General features: G+C 40.0%; 1 protein-coding gene and 1 pseudogene across 4 annotated transcripts in view; one reads left to right on the forward strand and one right to left on the reverse strand.

Annotated features, from left to right (window-relative positions):
- The window catches only part of LOC149095848 (proprotein convertase subtilisin/kexin type 4-like), a 44,570-nt gene that overhangs the window by 11,517 nt on the left and 10,673 nt on the right, over positions 1-22,380 (reverse strand). For all 4 annotated transcript variants that reach the window (XM_089281695.1, XM_089281692.1, XM_089281696.1 and 1 more), the window contains 13 exons: positions 21,929-22,014; positions 19,626-19,804; positions 18,915-19,139; positions 18,439-18,539; positions 14,302-14,432; positions 12,103-12,217; positions 10,556-10,881; positions 6,606-6,728; positions 6,132-6,320; positions 2,956-3,141; positions 2,098-2,208; positions 1,093-1,278; positions 285-395 (listed from right to left, as the gene is read on the reverse strand). In XM_089281695.1, coding sequence (XP_089137821.1) covers positions 285-395; positions 1,093-1,278; positions 2,098-2,208; positions 2,956-3,141; positions 6,132-6,320; positions 6,606-6,728; positions 10,556-10,881; positions 12,103-12,217; positions 14,302-14,432; positions 18,439-18,539; positions 18,915-19,139; positions 19,626-19,804; positions 21,929-22,014 — 2,069 coding nt within the window. The remainder of the gene's footprint in view (positions 1-284; positions 396-1,092; positions 1,279-2,097; positions 2,209-2,955; positions 3,142-6,131; positions 6,321-6,605; positions 6,729-10,555; positions 10,882-12,102; positions 12,218-14,301; positions 14,433-18,438; positions 18,540-18,914; positions 19,140-19,625; positions 19,805-21,928; positions 22,015-22,380) is intronic.
- LOC110058225 (uncharacterized) lies at positions 15,984-16,568 on the forward strand (annotated as a pseudogene).

Below are 22,380 nucleotides of genomic sequence, written 5' to 3' on the forward strand. Positions count from 1 at the left end.
AAGGACCACTTTGTATTAAGTAAAAACTGCTTCAACGCCTTTTCAGGAGTAAAACATCAGCTGTGACCAAAACTGGTCCAGAAAGCTCACAACATGAACGATGACGAGATATGTTGTTGAAACGACGTCATTATTTTCAAGAAGACGCCATCTTAGATTTTGTGAATTTTTGTTTAAATGTCACAAAATCACCAACGAGAGCTGCTTGCAAGGTAATTATTTGGTTAATTGCATGCATGTAAGTATAACAACGGAAGCCGAGCAATCTTCAGTTACACAATTACCTTGACAAACGCCGCAAGTCTTCCTGCACATTTTCTTGACAGAAGGATTGGAGCAGTGACCGTTGCTCAAGTAGAATCGACAATTACTGCCACTATTCATGTCACTGCAAGCTGAAGTAAATGAGAAAGTATTATAAGCAATATTGTGACTTTTAAATAGAACTGATTTATCAAACATCATCTGTAAACCAATACTGAAGACATGATTGATTATCGCAGTTATATACACAGCTTTAACAGCTGTGAAATTAAAGCCTAAGAAAACAATCAACGGGATTCCAACCCCTGAACTAAAACTGGTCCAAAATCCACACAACATGAAACAATGACGCCATTGCCGTTTCCAAACAGAACGCCATATTGGATTTTATGAATTATATAAAACGTTACAAATTCTTCAAAATCAATACACCATTTTGCTTATGCTAGCTCCAGTCCGTTGTGGGGGCAAAATTTGATGTATTTAATGAATTAACGAGGCCATTTTTGGCCGAGTGATCACTTCTTGCCCCCACAAGGGAATGGAACTAGGAAATATTTGCATCAGCAAAATGGCCTATTCTTTGGTTGATTACACACATGTGATTAAAACAAAAGAAACTATTGGCGGTTTTCATGTGACGTGATCATTTTTCAAAACAAAAAATTACTAGTCCTTCTCAAGTTTTAGTTTCATCAGATGTAAGACCGTCTAAGAACTTGACATTTTACAACTTTTAAACTTAACGAGGCTCTTCATTTTTTATAGACCACGTTTCAGTGTGTGCACTGTGGCTTGTACGAGCGAAAAAGAATTTAATAAGTTTACCTTGACACCTACGGACGTTACAAATTCTTGTTTCTGTTTCGGGTCCCAGGATGCTGCAGCCTTTTCCTCCGTTTTCCGGTCGGGGATTTGTGCAGGAACGAGAACGTTGTTGAGTTCCTCTACCGCATCGCTGGCTACATGAGCCCCAGTCACTCCACTGAGAGTATCTTCCGTGAATGGGGATTTCTGAAAATAAAAAAAATCCGTGTGTAAACAAGGAAAGTCTACGACTAATAAACTTGGACTCGATACTCTTAACTCTCTCTCCTTGCTCCCCTTCATTCACTCCTCACCCTGATCCTTTTTCGTACTTTGCCTTTCAATGCTGAAAATATTGTAATCTGCCAATTGTATTTTCTTTCTAAAAAGCATGCAAATAACAACTTTCTATTTATGTAAACAAGTAGCCTAAGGCATTGCCCACGCCTTTTATAGGATTCGTCCTTTCGAGGTTTAAATAGGGGGTGGCGATAGGCGGGAAAACCATATAATCACTTAAACAGTTAAATTTGTGCAATAAAAATAATAAGTAGAGAAAAGATATTTTTTGACAAGAAATTATTCAGCAGTGACAAAAGCATGGCGTGGTAGTTATGTCAGTGTTGTAATACTAGTTGCGTCTAGAATGTGTCAACCACTCGGAATAATTAAGCTATGATGCGTGCAGAATGTGTGAACCGCTGGGTTTATTTACGCTATTAATTATTATTCAATTTGAGTGGAGTTTAACCGTCGTTCGGTTTAAATGCAAACTTAGTGTCAGTCGCTTCGCGTTCGAGAAAGTAATAAAACTAGAGAGTCAAATAGCACGAGGAAACAGTCAGCAACGGAGTTTTTTTTTTCATTTGCAGTTGCTGTCAAGTAGTTTTAGATGAGACCCTGAAAGGACGCCCTCTTGATCATTGTGTAAACATCTATATTGACGAATTTGCACTGGCTTTTCTAATGCTTTAAGATATTTCTAGAAGTGCTGATATTAACTTAAAAGATATTGAAAAGACAAACCTTGACAAACGCCACAAGTCTTCCTGCACATTTTCTTGACAGAAGGATTGGAGCAGTGACCGTTGTTAAAGTAGAATTGACAATTGCTGCCACTATTCATGTCACTGCAGGCTGAAGGAAATGAGAATGTGTTATCAGCAAAATGCTGACTTAAAAAGAACCACTTCATTTTAAATAGAAACTGATTCAACACCTTAAGCTTTCGAACATCAACTGTGACCAAAACAGGTCCAAAAACTCTATAACCTAGAATTATTACTTCATTATTTTCAAACAGCTACCGTCTTGGATAACTTGGATAACTTGGATTTTACGATTTTTTAGTCAGTAAATTCTTGATATTTTTATTGATTTCTGGGCGCTCACCAGAGTACAAATATGACTCTCGTTACCATACTGAGCTGTATAAATTTGTGTCAAAGTTTGTGTGGAAGTACATTTGTGACGGAAAACTGGACTACGGAACATTTTAAATCAAATTCTTGACTTCTTTTTTTTAATGGTTTCAATTTTACTTCTCCGTGGCATGACAAAAAAAAAAAAAAAAAAAAAGAAAGAAAAGAAAAAAAAAACAGCAATTTATAATTTTTTTTAAAAAAGATTCCTATCAAACTACGCTTGCCCCAGAACAAAGACCCCCGACCAATGGGATATCATACCAATTTGTTCTTGTATAACTTTGATGAAAAGTTACGGATTTAGCGTTCTTTTCTTTCATGAATTTAAAATACGAGCGTTTGTTGATGAGGGCCTGAATAGCCTCCTACCCCGTTAAGTAGGGTTTATGATGAGGTGCATAGTCGTATAACGCTGCGGTTTCAGTATATGATCGCACGAAAAAGAATTTAAAAAGTTTACCTTGGCACCTATGGATGTTACAAATTCTTGTTTCTGTTCCGGGTCCCAGGCTGCTGCAGTTTCTTCCTCCGTTTTTCGGTCGAGGATTTGTGCAGTAACGAGAACGTCGTTGAGTTCCTCCACCACATTGCTGGCTACATGAGCTCCAGTAGCTCCACTGTGAGTATCTTCCGTTGATCTGGATTTCTGAAAATACAAAAATAGGTTTGTAAACAAGGAAAGACTATCAGAGTAAACCTGGACGCTATACTCGAAACCTTCTCCTTAGGCCACATCTGTTCACTCCTTACTCTAATCTTATTTTTTCGTACTTTGCCTTTTATACTAGACATGCTGTAATCTGCTAATTGCTTTTTCATTCTGAGGAACATGCAAATAAGAACTCGTGTCACGTAAAAAGTAGCCCAAAGCACTGTCCATGCGTTTTGCATAATTTGTCTTTTGGAGCTTTAAATAAGGGGAGGCGGAAGTCCATGCATGCGGTGGCTGTACACGCAGTCCGAGCGGCAATTTTAAACCGAGCTGTCCAACCCTAATGACACGATTTAATACTTTTCTTCACAGCTAAAGAAAATATCACGAACGTAGAAATGCATAAAATATGTAAGATGAGTAATAAAAATATTTGTTAAATTAAAAATTGGAAATAAAACAATGAGACAATAATAATAATAATAATAATAATAATAATAATAATAATAATAATAATAATAAATCAGGAGCCATAATCGGGGACGGAGACCGTAAGTCTTATGATCCGCGCACACCTATGATATGGGACAATTTTTCTATTTTTAGAACAAATTGCGCCACCATGACGACATATATCCGCGCGGATCCACGCACATGTCGGGGGTTCTCGCAAGGATGTTGTCACGTTCCGTGATGAAATGGTGAGAGTTGCGAGATTCTCTTGCAGATTTTTCACAGCGACGGCAGGGAATAAGGCAATGAATAAGATCCAGGGCTCTTACATGTAGGTTTATGTTCTGAGCTGATGGAAAAGGTGAGTTTTTCAGGGTTGAAAACAAGACTTCAATTTCGCGCTGTGAATGAATAATATCTGCTCGCGCTAGTTGAACGCGTAAGCGTTTGCGTTTGTTCTGTAAAGAAAAATTATGAAAGAAAACTCTTTACTCTGGTATCGAGCTAATTTGAGAGTTTCTCAAACAATGCTTAATCTTAACCAGAACCTGTTTTTGATAGTTTCTTATTGTTTCTGTTTGTTTGGCGAGTTTGCAAAAGTTTTTGAGTAGCTCATTTGCACAGTGCAGCGCGTGCACTTTCAAGTCCGAGTCGGTGTTTTCAATTGTCAACAAATCTTGACAAAGATTTCTTTCGTTGTCTTTTGTGCTGAGATGCTGCAACAATTTTTACCAACGCCAAAAGGCTACTAACATCATATGTGTTTCTTTAACACAGTGAAATTTTACACAGCGAAAATAAAATAGACAAGGAGTTTTGATAACTAAACCAACAAAATCGAAATCGTTGTTCGAATTGATTACAGAAATCGTCATCGTAACTTATTTACTGATTTTACTTATGATTATTTCTGCTGTATTCACATATTTTCAGCTAGGCTTTTAATACGTTCTCAAACATTTATCAAGCTTAAACATATTTAAAAACTTCGCTCGATGTAAGTTGCCACACGAAAGTGCGGGAGTTCAATTTGTCATGTTTTACTGGCTGTACAAAACACACATCGGCGGGCGCTCTTATTCATCGACAACAGACAATTTGTTGGATTTTTACACAACCAAAACTGAGCAGCGTCTACAGACATAAACTTATTGTCACTTATTGGGCCTTGATAAAACATTAAGCGTTACTTACAATTCAGGCGAAACTCAAACTTGCAATTATTTTTTTTACTTTTCGGTCGCGATCGGCTGTCGAAATCCTCGCAAGCGCGTGGCAATAGGAGGGACACTTTGAAGTCCAGAAACGCTGCTATATCCAACTATATCCAACAGGTTTTTTGTTGTGTTTTGGAAAAGTTGTTAATGTTCAACATGTGTGAAACTTCAGTAGAGTGGAGTAATGTGAAGCTCTTGTAAAAGAAGCAGCGGAACATAACTTGGTCAGTGATATAAAGCGGGATATAACTAAATTCGACACTATCTTACTTCACTCAAGCTGGAGCAGCTTACGACGAAAATACTTAAGTGAAAATTCCAACAGACATGAACGTATTGAGTTGTGGGTCAAAAGTATCAGATTATTTCGGGCATTTTGGACGCCATTTCCCCGCACTACATCCGCAAAAATCCTCGCAGCGTTTACGCGCGTGTACCGCACATGATGACGCAATTTGTTCTAAAAATAGAAAAATTGTCCCATATCATGGGGACAGCCCCAATACTAGAAATAGCGCGCGCTTACGGTCTCCGTCCCCGATTATGGCTCCTGTAATAAATCCAATAACTTTGCGCGGATTGAATCGCACGGGAAGGTTGTTACGTACCATGGACAAATTGACTCATCCTAACATTTTTAACAGTCTGTGAGTATCCTCCGTGATTGATGATTTTTGTAAATAGGAAAATCTTTTCGCAAACAAAGGGCTGGCTCCCAAAGACAAACTCCTAACGCCCTTGTCCATTGAAGGTGGGCAACAGTGGAGTGAAGTACCAGTAGTCTTTGGTACTGTAACCTCTTCCAGGCGTTCCAGTTAGTTGCAGCGCAGCGAAAAAAAAAAAAAAAAACGGCGAGCGACTCTCTCTCGCCGCGCTTCTCCCCTATTTTTCGTGCCGCGCCCCAACTAACTGAACATCTGGAAGAGGCTATTGGTACTGGGACCACTACAGAAGCTGTGAAGGTCTGGGAGGAACCCTGAAAAAACTGGAAAACAAGGGCTATGACAAGTCTACAGAGGGCTAGTAACCCTCTCAGACTCAATCTCTGACTACAGAAACCGAAAAAGCTTTATGTGTACCATAGCTTGCTAAGAACTGAGATGATCAAACAAAGGCTTAAACGGGGTGGTTGGAAAACTCTTCCTAGACCCCCTTTGTTTTCTCCCTATCCTCATCTTTTCCCTACTTTGTCTTTCAGTTTGGAACTTACTTCCTTTCCTCCCTTTCGTGCTCATCAAGATCCTCGACCAATGCAATATCATATCAATCTATTTCCAGCTTTAATGAATTTCAAGTTACAAGCGTGCAGTTTACCTGGGCACCGTCTGCGGTTGTAACAAACTCTTATTTCTGTTTCGGGTCCTAGGCTGGTGCAGTCTCTTCCGCCGTTTTTCGGTCGAGGATTTGTGCAGTAACGCGAACGTTGCTGAGTTCCTTCACCACATTGCTGGCTACATAAGCTCCAATAGCTCCACTGTGAGTATCTTCCGTGAATGGGGATGACTAAAAAGAAAAAAAGAAAAATCCGTTCGCAAACAAGGAAAGTCATAAAACAGTAAACTTTGACGCGAAGCCTGGAACTCCATCTCCCCCTATTCTAATCTTTTCTCGTGCTTTGCCTTTCAATGCTGGAAATACTGTCTTTTCTCGATCGATTCGTTGCCTTTTGAGGAGGCTCTCTTCCTCGTCATTCCTAGTCATTGTTTGAGTGACAATGCTCAGAAAATTTCAATTCCATTCATTAACTACGTATATCAGAAAGAGTTTCATTCTTTTTACATTACTGACCTTTTTCGCGACGGTAGATATCGACTGTCTCTATACTCTTTGTCCCTCTGTCGACATGCTTGTTATATGCAAGAGGGTCGTCTTTAGTTCCGTAAAAGATTAACTTCAAACCTCGTAGTCGACCTGTTTAGGGAAACAAGAGTCAACGGGTGAGCTGTTGATTGGAAGCAAAATTATAGATACAACGACATTTGAAGTGCAAATGGCTCAGCTTAGCCGCTGTATTGTTTATTGTATAGAAAAAAAGTTCTGCTTTTATTGATGATTTTATACTTTTAGATAACAAAACAAAAATTAAGCTTTATATAGTCTGCAGGGTTGCTTCCATGGGCAAGCACTGAATAAGTTCGTGTCAGTTTAAAGCAATATTTTGGTTTTATGGTTATGACTTAAGTATTGCTTTTCTTTCCACGCCACATTTTCCCTAATATATCTCTGTCCTTCTAGCCAGGATTAGATTCAGTATTTTATTAATTCAAGTTTATTCGCTTTCCGTACTTTACAGCTTCACTTAATTTCATTACCTAACTAGTACGCTCGACAAAACTGTGCTGGATCGACGTTTTACGACAAGAAAAATAAAACAAGCATAAAGCAATGGCGGATCCAGACCTCGAGCTAAGAGGGGGGAGAGGGGTGGTTTTGTTTTCCTTGCCTTGCCGGCTTCTCTTCCTTCTGTGATTTCTTCTTGTTTTACGCGAACAATGGGGGGGGGGGGGGGGGGGGGCTCCCCTAGATCCGCCACTGTAAAGTGATGCAAATAATTTTGGAATTGTCCTCTAAATTCCAAACATGGATAGTTTTTTTTTTTTTTCACACAGAGTAGGCAAGTTTACAGCATAGCCAAATTGAAAACTACTGAAAATGACGCGATTTTGGGAAAAAATAGTCATAGTTTTCATCGACATGCAACGTAGCGTTAGACCAGTCTGTTTTTTTTTTTTTTTTTCTTTTTTCTTTTTTTTCGCGCGCGAAGAACATTGTTACGAGTTAGGGTACTTGTTTGTCATGAATTCGACGAGATGGCACGAGGAAGGTGAAATAATCCATCTAAACAGCACCTCATCAGCGATTTAGACAATCAAATGCCTCAAAGAAGGGCCATAGAGCAAACCAAACCAAGTTATTTCAAGCTCCTATTTAAGAATATGTGAGAGAATGGCAAGCTCCTGGTATATGAGCCCAGAAAGAGATTCGAAAACATTTCGAGAAGCACAAATAGCAGCGTCTGAAGTCTTTGGCTGACAACGCCTTAACACAGCAGCATTATTTTGTGCAATTGTGGCTTGTCTGAGGCGCGAGCTATATGCTGCCATCTCCAAAACAGGTGGAAGACCAATCTAGTGGCAAGAACAGTTTAAAGACTTTTTTAAAGAAGATGAAAGTCTGAAGAAAGAATCGCATTTCAGTGGCCAAATAAGTTAAGTCTTTCTCGTGCTTTTTTGGCAAATTCTTTTCAAAAAATACACAAACACGTAATTGTGTTCTGCGCAAAACAACACTTCAAATGTGACCTTTTTGGTCGTGGATACGCGAAGCGTAGAAACGACCATTATTATGGGACAGAATATGCAAATGTGTCACTCACTCAGATGTAAACGTTTGGCCTACATCGTAAAGAGCTTGGGTACGAATTTCTCGAAGACCTCCAGAGTTGAGAGCGGCCATTTTGGCGGTTAATAAGCTTCGCTTTTGTAAATATGTAGTATTTTGCCTATATGCTTTTGCTTACACATAGATGAAAGCTGAGAGAGGTCTTTTATGACTGTGGTCATGTATGGGTCACAACAGCGCGGCAGCAAGGTCAAAGAATTGATGAGAGTCAAAGTCAGGAAAATAGACATAATAATAATATAATAATAATAGATTTGTATAGCGCCATATCCATGGCTCATGGCGCTTTACAGTAAAAAATGTTTTTAAAAATAAAATTTACATTAAAAATTTACATCAGTGATAAAAAATTACTAACAAATAAAATAGCTAAGCTGTAAAAATGAAAGTAAAACTAGGAATCATTAAAACCTTTAAATAAAAACTGACTAACTTAACTAAGTGGCTGACTAACTAACTAGCTAAACTATCTAATCTACTAATTAACTAACTAGACGTGAATATTAGGCTCATAGCTGTTTTCTTGGCTAGGGAATTTGATGGTTTTCCATTTGCTTTCTCTCCTTGTAGAGTCCAAGGTAAGCCCAAGGTAGCCTGTCTCTGTATTGTGTTCTTTTTTTTTTACGTTCACATTCAAATTCTGGCGGTGCTCGAATTTTAAATTCCAAACCCGTGATTTAATTTTATGTTTTAAAAAAAAAGAACTGCGTAGATCTACTTCTTGCGAGAGAGATCTACTGTCCAATCTTGCCAAACACAAGCCATGTCAAACAGGGATAGTGGTGATGTACGTATAATTTTATGAACCTTGTAGAAACGAGATATGTAAACAATCGGAATCAAAAGTTGAAATAAACCTTCATTGTACATGTCAACAATCGTTTTGAATATTTCTGCATTGCTAGTTGCCAAGATAGGAATAAAATACTGTGATTTCCGTTTCCAAAGGAAAAAAAAAATTCCTATTTTGATTGTCTACATTACAATCTGCAATACCCTTTATATTTTGTATTGTTTCAAGCTGCGGGGGAGGGGGGAGAGGGGAAGGGTCCCTATTCTTGACTCAAGGTGCATTTTTTATCAAGCGGGAGGTATGACAAAGAGGCCGGGATTCTAAACATTCATCGCTAATTCATCCCCGAAAAGAGATGTAACGGGTTTACCGTAGGTTTGTGAAAGGGGTTTCAAGCTGGAAGCTACATTTGTATGAAAGAGTAACCTTTTCTGGAGAAAAAAAAACAGTATACACTCTACACTATAGACTGTACAAAAGGGAAAGGATTTGAACCTTGGGGCAGAGCCTCCTTGTGTAAAACTTGGTTAGGTCCCTTCTCCCTCCCGAAGTTTAACGGAGTCATTGCTAATAGCTGTTTGAAAGACTTAAGGTTTAACTTTGTGTGTAGATATTGACAAGGTTTAACCTTGTGTGTAGATATTGACTGCGAAGACTCTTTGAACTTCTCGAGACATTGGCTCGTCAATCCTCTAAGCTCAAGGGGAGTTTGTAACTTCCAGCTGGCTGATAGCGAGCGTTAATTTGTTAGTGAATCTTATAAGTGAAACTATGAGCGAACCTTCTAGCACTCTCGGGCGAGCACTATATCAGCAAAATTATGAATCAATCATAACAAAACAAAACGATTGGAAAACATAAGTAGGACAACTTATAAGTCCATAGTATCCAACAAAAACTTTCTTGTGGCAAACAAGAAGAAACGCAGTTACTAAACTGGATATAAACAAAATTATCTACGGTAACGCAAAATTCCCGGTGGTCAAGGTGTTCCGGGTAATTTGTAAAGACCGCACAGGTCTTAAGAGGAAAATTTTAGTTTTTAGAGTGGGATAAACGTTTAAATTGTAACAAACAAAATCCTGTATATGTTGTGCTTCAAGGGCAGAGTTATTTTGACTTTTTTTCATGACCTTGTTATCTTCAAACCCCGGTCAAGCATATAGTAGCTGATCGAACGAGATCTCTTCATTTTGTAAGCAATGACATAATTTCCTTTGATTTTTATCAAAAATCACGTGATTTTGCACATTTTTTTATTCAGTTACCAACGTTGGACGCCCTGTACGCACGTCTTCCTTGCGTGATGTAAATGAAAATGGCTTTCCATGAGTGGAATTAAATAAAGTCTAAGACAATCACAAAATTATTTGCGCCGCTTTGCTTGTTTTACTTTCATGTTGTAAAACGTCGATCCAGAACAGTTTTGTCCAGCGTACTATTGACGTCGACCGGCAATTTTAGCTGTTAACTATTATATCAACTATCTATTACATCTGCAAAGAATAATTTAATTACCCAGGCATTTTGTTTTATGTTTTACCTTTTCCAGTGTTCCTCCTAGGTTTGGTGTTGTGTATCGTTATATTCCACTGTCCGACAGGATTTTCTCCCCAGTAATGTAAACTGGTTACTGTCAAATTTTTAAAGGTCTTGAAACCGGCCACACTGTCTAACGTCCGGGAATAAAACAGTTTGGACTGAGTTCCGTTGGGTGATTTCGAAACCATTTCCAGGTCACCTCGACGGGGAAAACTTAGACTGACTTCTGCTTGCATATGTTCCAGGTATTGAATGCTGCAATCGTCTTGCTTCAGATATAATGTGACGCGTAAGTCGCCACGCGGGGGAAAATCTAAACCAAAGGTACTTTTGAAAGAAAGAAACAAAGTTTAATTTAACAAAACCTTGTCTGGTTACGTAAACTCATGACATAGGTGTCAGTCAGTCGCACTATCAAAATTGAATAACTATGGAATTTTTATTGTAAGTTGAATTTGGGCAATTTCTTTAGCTATCAGTTAAAAGTTTAGCTTGTTTTTATACGCTATCAGCAGATTTTGCAGTTCTCAGGTCTCAGCTATCAGTTAAAAAGGCTTCATTTCTCAGCTGTCAGTTAAGATTCCAAGCAATTCTAAGCTATCAGTTGAACCCAATCCAAAACCTCTTAAACTTTTTAGACTGAAATCGTAGAAGCCTTGGACAAAATCTGTATAATATATCTTATACTAAAATGGTTATAAAATCACCATTTTTAGCCTCCGACACACAAATAAAGCTAAGTAACTTACATTAGTTACAGGGAAAACATGAAGAGTGTACCGAACAATTTTTGGAGACCCGATTTAACTCCACTCAGTCTCATGTAAACCATTAAACTGTGTTATAGCGTAAGTAGCAATTTTATGTTGAAATACTTATCGTATTTGGAACGCCACTAGTTGCAAACAATAGAGACAACTCATTAACCCTCGGACCTACAAAGGCCTGGGAAGTGGACGCAATTCTCAAAATGGGTTTATCCTTGGATGCTCAGAAAAAAAAAAAAAAAAAAGTAGTCGCCCAAACCATTGACACCTGGAGCTATTGGCGAAAACGGTTCAGATATGTTTCACGCACTTTGGACATTTCAGCGTGGATATAAGGTAAATTAGCTCCAATCTACCCAAAAAAGCCATTTGAAACATTCCACAAACTTTCCGTCTTTAGATTTTTGGTTTTTTTTAATTTTATTTTCTTCGGCTTTCCTTTTTCGGGTTAGGCGACAATGCATGGATAAATATGGCACTTTCTTGTTTACGGTTACTGAGTATAACATAGCAACCGTGTTCAACAGGATTTATTGAATTTCAGCGATAATTGCACCGTCCTGCGGGTATAACCTTTTTATATAACGCTTCTATACTGATCGGAATAGACAATTGCCTTTTCCTTTTTGCTGTGAAAAACATTGTATCCCATGACAAATGCAATACAAAGCTTTGCTCTTGGTGAGTTAGGTTTTTGTTTGATCCCAAGGAAATCTCGATAAACAGTGACAATTGGTATTGTTTCCCACCCGACTAGACATAAGTGATATTGGATAATTACTTCGTGATATTGAGGTAGATTTCACAAGAGAGCTGAGGAGGTACAGATTGCCATTCCTTCGCGTATTCAATCATTTTGACAGCATCCATCAGTCCAAATCCATAGTCCTTGCTCACTGAAATAAAAAAAGCCGAATTTCTTAAGAATTAGCAAAAGGTGAAAAAAAGGGTTCAATTTCTTTGGGCGGGGACACAAGCTTTATAGTTACAATAAGCACTTAAGAGTGCCTGCCTGTAAAAATCAGACAAATTCTTAATTTCGCGGCAAGGGTCGAAAATTTGATTTCGCTCGTATTTTCATGGTAGATAGGCTAGGGCATGACAAAAACTACTGCATAGTTTTTTTTGGCAAAATATCCTTTTATTTCAAAGAAATATGCATATTACCAAATTCCGTTAAAATCGTCATTTGACGCACCATTTTATTACACAAGTTTGAGAGCCTCGCATGCAAAACCACATCATTCTTCCGTCTTTAAAACACTGAAATATTTTTGTGCAATGCTTAAATGTGTACTGGGTTGATTTTAGGGAATGTTGCGTTGTCTTTTTGGGTAGCCCACTATATTACATGTAAGCCAAAATTAATTGCATAGCGCGAAAAGACCTAGGTATGAGTTTAGCGTTACAGTATTACGCAGGGCATGTAGGTAGCGGTGGTCGAGTAAAAGATAACAACAGGGGCAACGGTAAACTATTCATTCTTTTCATTTCTTAATTCAATCTCTTCCTACTGAACACGATTGTGTTCTCCCAGTGATTCCAAGCCTTACGGAGCCTTACTTATTAGGATAGAAATTGTCCTACCCCTACTCCCTAAAATGGGATGACAGCATTGCGTGACGAACAAGGAACCACTGCAAGCAAGGATTCAAGCCATCAAACCATGATGATCAAACGTAATAGTTTGGTGTAGTGCAAAGCAAGCAACTATCTACAAATGACTAGCCATTTTTGACTTAGATGCAGTGGTGATCATATGTGTCGAAAGAGGGTCACAGATTCATGGTATTCGACCGTTAAATAAGTTGCCAGATGGCGATGTACATCGGACGTTATGTAAACAAACGCAAACTTCTGCTTTATGAGCGAAGAATGAGAGATCGACTAGAAACACGTCAAATCGGCTTTGGACCTGCCTTTTACAGCAAATGAGGTTAGAACATTTCGAAATTATCAGCTGTGTGTCTATTTCAACTTAACATAGGTCAAGTCATGTGGCGCATGCTAAAATATACGTCTAACCCGTAAATTGAAATTTGACGACTGATGGTCAAATATTTGCATTTTTTGACGTACTTTGAAGAGCTCTCGCGTCGCTCGCAATCATTTGCCCAAAGAAATTTTTACAGGAGTCTGTAGACCATCCTTCTGCTATTCAACCACTAGAAGCTTGATCCATTTGAAGGTTTCGCACATGGTGAAAATTAATTATATTCACGAAGTACTTTTAAGTGAATGAAATACATGTCTTCGAAATTTAATTACTTTGCACCCAAAAAGACAACGCAACATTCCCTATAATCAACCCAGTACACATTTAAGCATTGCACAAAAATATTTCAGTGTTTTAAAGACGGAAGAATAATGTGGTTTTGCATGCGAGACTCTCAAACTTGTGTAATAAAATGGTGCGTTAAATGACGACTTTAACGGAATTTGGTAATATGCATATTTCTTTGAAATAAAAGGATATTTTGCCAAAAAAACTATCCAGTAGTTTTTGTCATGCCCTAGCCTATCTACCATGAAAATATGAGCGAAATCGAAGTTTCGACCCTTGCCGAGTTATTTTCCATTTTTATGGACAGGGACTCTTAATGACTGGCCCCAAGGCAAACCGTGAGTTTTGTTTCCCCAAGACCCTCAATGTTCCCCGAGGCGAAACCTCCCAACTCAAAAATAGGAAAAAACTGCGAAGAAATCGTTTGCTTGAGGCCAGCTGGCTCACAAATTTTCCGCGGTTTCAAGGAGCACGACCTGATCACGTGCGAGTCGAGAGTTCAAGTTTTTGTTTCCCAAAGGAGTTAGTGAGTTTTGTTCGCCCTAACACGTTCTCCTGTAATTGGAAAAGATATTTAAGGTGGGAGGTATAACAAGAAACTCTATCTATCAATAGGGCAGGAAAAAGTCAAGAAATTTGGTCGGTATTAAACTTTACAATTTGCCTTTGACCAGAACACGCAATCAGCAGATTTACCTTTAAGGTCAACCGCGTTTTTTATCCAGGTTGTCCCGGGACGACTGACACTCTGACGATTTACTGGAGGACCCAAGGGCTTTGAACTTCTAGCAATTAAGTGTTGAACGTCACGCCACGTCAACTCTTTGCTAAAAACAGTATAAAATGCATTGTTCAATGAGTAAAGGATCGATATATTAACTCTTTCTCAAAGAAACCCACATACATGATGGACTCCCACATCGTAAAACTTTTGAACAGAAACAGATTGTTAGCAATTTTGTTTTTGCAGTCAACTCTCTGTATGGCAGACTCCATCGGGACCGTCACCAAATGTTCGCCGTATGAACAGTGTAGACTGACACTAAACATCTTGGGATAGTAAAACGGACCGTAAGTCACTGACATGGTGTTTGGTGTGCAAACCGGCACGCAAAGTCGTCTTATTTGTTCTAGCCAAAGTTAAGAACTTTTAAGAACTATAATGTACAGAATAACACAAACTGACAAAAAAAAAGCAAAAAAATAAATAATTAAATTTAAAAATATAAAACTGAGCAAAGTAAGTATCGAACGAATGAATAGATAAATAAACTTGTAGTTGCCATCATGTTTTTGTGTGTGTGTGTGTGTGTGTGTGTGTGTGTGTGTGTGTGTGTGTCACTAGGGACAGCCGCTTCGTAGACTGCTAAAATACCTTTTTCTGTTATGGTTAGAAACCAAGAAAGGATTTGCTTTTTGACCCCCGCACATGGTGACGTGCATAGTGTTTGCAATGTTTCATCAATTTATTCGGTCTCGCGAAATCCCTATGAGTGAATTTCTTTAAAGGTCATCGGTAAAAGACTGGTAAAGCTACCGGTGATACACTGACCGCAAAGCCGTCTGATAGTATTTAAATTACGCTATAGCGTGAATTCTATGATCAGCTACAGGCAGTTGTGGAGAAGGTGCCACGTAGGGATGTGAGAATTGTTATGGGAGACCTGAACGCTAAGGTGGGGACGGACAACGCGGATAGAGAGAAGGTGATGGGTAGACCTAAAGCATGAGCTGAAATGAATGACAATGGTGTGAGGTGGGCGGATTTCTGTTTGGTAAACGAGTTTGTGATTGGTGGAACACTGTTCCCTCACACGAAGTGTCATAGGCGGACATGGGTGTCTCTTGATGGTGGTACGGAGAATCAGATCGACCATATGGCTTTTAGTAAAAGATGGAGGAGTTCGCTGTAGAATTTTCGGGTCAAGCGTGGGGCAGATGCTGGGTCAGACCACCACCTGCTGCTGGCAAAAGTCAGGCTAAAGATTGCCAAAGTAAAAAAGGGGAAACTTACAAAGTGCGTTTTGAGGTCAGTAAGTGAGAGATAAGGGACATGTTCAACCTGACGCTGCACAACAGATTTGAGGCTCTGCAGCAGTTGATTGAGGAAGAGGAACTGCCTATGGAGGAAGAATGGAGGCAGATCGAGCAAGGCCACGTGAAGACCTGTGATCATGAGAAGGTACTGGGTCGGGTGAAGACAAAAAAGAAGGAGTGGATCAGTAAGGAGACCCCGGAGATAATTGACCTAAGAACGAAGGCAAAAAATACTGAGAACAGGACAAGATGCCAGGACAAGAAAGCGGAGGAGGGATGCGAGTAAAAGGTGCCAGGAGCTGAATAGGACGGTGAAGAGAGGCTGTAGGAGAGACAAGAGGATGTATGTGGAGTCAGAGGTCGAGAGAACTGAGGAAGCTGGAAAGAGGGCTGATATGAAGACTTTACACGAGATCACAAGAGGGCTAAGTGGGAGGTTTTAGAGTATTTGTAAGCCGGTGAGAAATGAGGCAGGCGTGTTGCTTAACCATGAGGAGCCGCCCAACCCGTCAGAGGTAGAGCCAAGTGACGAATTAAACATCAGGACAGGTCACTTTACACGTGCTGAGATCAAGAACTCCATCAAAGAAGTTAAAGAACGGGAAGGCACCAGTATGCGACAATATACCGCCAGAGGCAATTAAAGGCTGGGCGCGAAGTGTCAGAGGAGGTTCTTTTGGATCTCTTTAACCAGATATGCAGTAAGGAGCAGGTACCAGAGGGGTGGAAGAAAGGTTTGCCGATCAAGCTGCCAAAGAAAGGCGATCTGAGCCACTGAAAGAACTGGCGTGACATCACGCTTTTGAACATGGTAACTATGGTGTTCTGTAGAGTGATCTTGGAGCATATCAAGACCGCACTGGATGGACAGCTACGACAGGAGCAAGCGGGGTCTCGAGCTGGCCGAAGCTACACGGACCAAATAGCAATGCTGAGGATTACTGTGGAACAAAGCATTGAGTGGCAGTCCTCCTTGTACATCAACTTTATAGATTCCGAGAAGGCTTTCGATAGCACCAGCAGAGAGGTGTTGTGGAGGTTGCTGCGCCACTCCGGGATGCCCGTCAAGATAGTTAAAATCATCACAGCTATTTATGAGAGTTTTTCTGCGTAGGTGGTACACAATGGACAGAGGACCGAACCATTGAACATGACGACTGGCGTCAGACAAGGCTGCCAGCTATCTGCCTTGCTGTTTCTGGTTGCCCTTGATTGGGTGACCAGGACAGCCTTTGGTATCCAGTGGTCCTTCACAACATCTTTAGACGATCTTAATTTTGCGGATAACCTGGCCTTACTGTCGCACAGAGCGCAGGACATGAGAGATAAGAAACAGGCCTCAAAGGAGCAAGGTGCAATGGTAGGCCTCAAGATCAATGCTACAAAGACAAACATGATGCGTATCGGTACCAAATGCAGCGATGGTGTATTCATCAAAGGGGAGCAGGTCAAGAAAGTGGACGAATTCACGTACCTGGGGAGCATCCAGGCACGCATTGAGAAGGCAAGGCAGGCATTTGCGATATTGAGGCCAATATGGCGGTCTACGGCACTGACGACTAAGAGTCTTTGGGTCAAATGTGAAGGCTGGGCTTCTGTATGGTTCTGAAACTTGGCGGCTGACCAGGGGATTAAAGCAGAAGCTGCAAGTGTTCATCAATAAGAGCCTGAGGAACATCCTGCGGATTTGGTGGCCTAGACGAATACGCAATGAGGAGCTCTGGAGACAAGCAGAGCAGCGACCGGTAAAGCAGGAGATAAGACAAAGAACTTGGGGTTGGATTGGCTACACGCGAAGGAGACCAGACGGAGACATAGCCAAGAGGGCGATAGAGTGGAACCCACAGGGGAAGCGCAAGAGAGGCAGACCCCAACACACCTGGAGGCGCAGAAGAATGGCAGAGTTGCCAGAGAGACAGCTCACGTGGCAGGAAGTAAAGCGCACTGCTCAAAATAGGGTCAGGTGGCGGGCACTAGTGGACGACCTATCTTCCATCAATAACGAAGAAGATTGAGTGAGTGACAGCGTGAATAATTGTTAAACTTGAACATCGCACGTCTTTGTATTGGGCTTCTAAATGTATATCTTGGATCTGAAATGTATTTTCTCCTACATTTCTCTCATTAATTTGGCCATCCTTCGTGGAGACAGGATTTCTACTTGATACTCGGATATGAAGACATGCATATTGTGGTTCTGTAGATTTCCTCGCTTTTATCAATTTATTCGGTTTGGTTGCTTATTGGTGAATTTCTTTACAGGTTATTTTGTCCAGTAAATTATTAGTGTATTATGAGAGTATCGATAAAAATTGCATTATAAATGCATTTATTCATTTGTTGTATAAATGCATTTATTCATTTATTATTATAACAATAGGCAGATGACGCATTCAACGTGAAAGCTGCTTACAACGAACCGAAAGCGTGAGAAAATGTCCAATCACTGACAAGCGAAGTTTGTTTTTACAGAAGGGCTTTCCCAAACCCTTAACATTCAGAATCCTTCGAACTTGGCACTACTTGACGTACATACAGCATATAGGTACTGACTGATCAGAATTTATCTTACTTTAAAAAGGAAACAACAGTTTTCATTTTACAAAGCATGTTTCCACATTCCTATGTCATCTTCAGTTGCAAATGTTCGACGGTTATACATTTAAATTTTCACTGTATGCATGACAACGTTATATAATTACGCCATTAAATTTACGTTAACAATTTGAATATTGGAATACACTGGGAACAAAGGACAGCGCGCGCACGCCAACAACAGTTGAAACAGAATCTTACTTTGCCTGAAGGGCCAAAGCAATGATACCAGAAGCCACTGCAGCAGTGCCAGAAGTGCCTGGGAATCGCTCGGTGCAATCATTGGCTCCTTTAGAAGTGACCTATGAAAATATATGATATTATACGGTGGCATTTCGTCAATAAAACGCGGAAACAAGGTGCTCAAAATTTGAAAAATGAGGATGAAGTAGTTTTACAGATACCATAAATGTTATCTTATTAACCGAGCGCTACTTCTTGACCCCGCGCATATCTATTTTGCCTATATAAGGGGGTCCGTTCGCTGTGACTCCTCGTTAGCAATCTTTGCCTCTTTTAAGAACCAATTATTGAACCCGTAAAACAAGCTCAGAGGTGAGAATTGGGTGAAAACAAATTAGCCAGAATGTAAGACAGAAGTCAAAGAGCCGAGCTGAGAACATTGGAATCGAGACCCGCTACAACAGAAATAGTTTCCAGTGTAATAAAACTCTCACCAAGGGCGGTACGAATTTGCCATATCTAAACATGTCCTGTCCATATGTCACCGCCATGATAGAAGCACAGTCCTCAGTATAGGCTGGTACTGACCCATCCCAATTCACTCCAGAGATAGCTATGGTGTGGATGTTGTTTACATAGCCACTGAACGCACAGCTATCACCTATTATTCCACCATTTCCTGCTGCAAAGACGAAAATGGATCCCTTGCCGCCACGGCCCTAAGAGTTTGCGAGAAAGTAATTACGAGTGCTAATTAATAAACAAGCTTCATTGGCTACCAGTATTAAAGGTTGCATTGCTTTCTCTTGTAATTTTTTAACCCGGCCTTTATTGATTCTTGAATTAGTGGAACATTACGCACCATCACATTTATGGTGCTTTCAGAATAGAAACCTGTTAATTTACGATATCTGACAATTAAAAATGGTGTTGCTTCCAACTCGCCCTGATCGACTCGAAGCCGCGAAAATGGCTGACTTCAGATCAAGTGCAAAAAACGAAATGGTAACACGTTTTGTTTTAAAGTGCTGCTGAAACGAATTATTCATATCCTTGTTGTTAATTAGAACGCAATTTATAGTTCCCAATACGGACCTCACCACTTAATGCTCCTCTTCCATTTAGATAAAGAGAATGTATTGAACGGAGGGCATATTTCTCCAGCAACCTGTCGAACATCTATAAATAACAGAGTTATAGCATACCAGTCGAGTTCCATTCTCAAGAACCTCTTTTAATAGAGGGCCTGGTCCCTTTACTTCAAATGCCCTGTCCCCAGGTCCCCAGCTGTTTGAGTAAATGTCAATCAAATCCCTTTTGTAGCTCAAAGCCTTGGCTTCTAAAGGATCCGTTGAGCGAGTGCTGTCGTTGTACAGTCGAATACCTAACGAGAGGAATGAAGCAGACTAGCATTAATCTCACAGCTTCCAATAATAGCTTACTGGTCCAATGATTAACACAGTCGGTTGATGTTAATCGATTCCTGATTTAGCCATAAGTTGAGGACAAGATCGCTTTATAATAGATGTCTAACAATATCTACGCAGTCAAGCGAAAAAATAAAAAGATTTAAAGGTAGCACTGTAATCGACTTAAATCTTAACCAACGGGAGGGAGGGTGGGAGTACCACTATTCTACTTGCTTAACTGCATGTAGTTAGAGAGTTAAGTAGTAGGCCAAGATGGACTATTGTCTTAAGAAAAGACGGAATACTATTACATGGCTAGCTCTGTGAGTGGGCAAAATTAACCGAATCCTGCGCGCTATAATTGGCTACCCGAGTGGGAAAGATCGCGGTGTTTTGCCCGCTCGGGATTATCCGCTGTGTCCCGCAAGAAATTAGTGTTGTTTTTCTATATAATTAATTTCCTTATTGACCAAGCTTGTTAGGTCAAAATGGCTGGATATTTGTTTTTTCTTTTTTTGCTTGTTTATGGACCTCGACTCCGTCTCGGTCCATAAACATATACAAAAGAACTCGACCAATATCCAGCCATCTTGAATTCACGCTTGGTGAATAACCCATATTTATCTTTTTCTCAGGTCGTGCGCGGTCGAAATTCAACAAATCCTGCAACCTGATTGGTTCCTGATTGACTGGTTTATCCGGACCGCCACAGCGGGCGAAATCCGTCGAGTTGATCTAATTTCGTGAACAAATTAGCGGTAATCGTTAAGCTTTCGCCTTTTTTTACACTTCCATAGACGATTAGTCAACGCAAGTTTATTTCTATTCACCTTTAAATGGCAAAGAAAGTCACTGTTAGTAAATTCAATTGAGTTTTTTGAAGTTGTGAGAGTTTGTTTGGCTGTTTGTAGCTCGGCGCTGTAATAAGGCGTAATCCTGTGTGTCTCTCTCTGTACAATTTTAAGTAAAAAATTGAACGTGCTTTAGTTAAACTAGTCGAGTTCACGCAATCCTAATCCAGTGCGTTGAATTTCCCTGTTCATCGATTTGCCATCCCTATACTGTCGTAGGGGCAAATAACATCATGAGTGCGTGCACTCAATCACGAGTTAGATCCGATGGAGGTACGTATGAATAGACGATGTGCATGACTACAACTACCAGAATCCTTCACTTTTTTTGTTTCTTATGCTAATCAGGACTTGGTATTTAAACCCCACTGGGAACTCAAAATGAAATAATGAAGAAAAAACGAAGGGAGTTCTGGAAGTTGTATTCAAATGACGACAACGTGCAAATCTGCTATTCCGTAAAACACTAGCCATAGTTTGGCGCTGTGAATTTCGACGACAAATAACTGAGCATGAATGTTTTGTAGCTCGACGCTCAGAAAATGTATACAAAGTCCGCGCCTGAAGTTTTGAGCCTCACTTCGTTTAATACAATCGCTTGGATTTTTCTTCGCTTTCACAAATAAAAAGGTTACATGATGAGCATGCAATATTTGTGACGGAACTGAACAATGGAATTATGATCGCGCAGACACTGCTGTTGTCTTTGATTACTACACCAGTAGATAGCCTTATTTTGGTGCACATGTCATTATCGTGATGAAATGACCTTACAATGACTTCGTAATGACGTCATAATAACATCACCGACATTTTTTGGTGCAGTCTCACTCATGATCATTCGTGGTCATTCGTGGTCATTCGTAGTCATTCGTGGCCACTTATGGTCACTCCTGGTAACTCGGGAGTACTTTCAACCCCTATCTCTTGAATATTGGATTTTAGTTGGACATGCGCGAGGCAGATCAGACGAGTGGGAGCGTGAACAAACTGACCGTCTAGGCCGTTTAATTTTGCAACATTTTATGATCGAATCTGCCGAAATTCTTATGAGTAAGAGAGGAAATATATATACAGATCGTCGAACTCTTCTACAAGCGACTCTCTGGACACAAAAAGCCTCCAAGCTTCCTGAATTACGCTGGGCGACTTTACGTGGAAGGAGACTACGAAAAATTGGGATTATTCCTTTCATGTTTGTATTATGTTACATGTTTCTAACCAAAAAGCACATTCACAATTCCTTACTCGAGATCTGTGCACCAAACGCGATTCCTACTCCGCACTTTGAGTTATTTCCTCCAGCGATGATCCCAGCACACTTGGTTCCGTGACTAGAATTGTATTACAAAGAGAAGACATGTACAGTTAAACGTGTTTCCTTTTTTTTATTTCGCGAGGTTGTGCTAATCAATTTTAATAGTGAGAACCGGAGACAAGCAGATACAAGAACTGAAAACGTTCCAAACATTCTCAATGCGCCAGGCTTGTACCATTCAACAAAACCTGTTTTAAGAGGAATGACTCCCTAAATGTTGTTATTCGCTGTCGAAAGTCGCATTAAGCAGCGAACAATTTGTATCTGGGGAAAGCGAGGCGATTTTTATGATTGTGTTTCCCTATTTCCTGCAAATGATATGTACTACTTCCTCATGGCATTTAGAAATAGACACTGATAACAATTAATTGTAAACCTAAAC

This window comes from Orbicella faveolata, unplaced genomic scaffold, assembly GCF_042242905.1.
Source record: "Orbicella faveolata isolate gen_17 unplaced genomic scaffold, um_ofav_v1 contig_48, whole genome shotgun sequence".
Lineage (NCBI taxonomy): Eukaryota > Metazoa > Cnidaria > Anthozoa > Scleractinia > Merulinidae > Orbicella > Orbicella faveolata.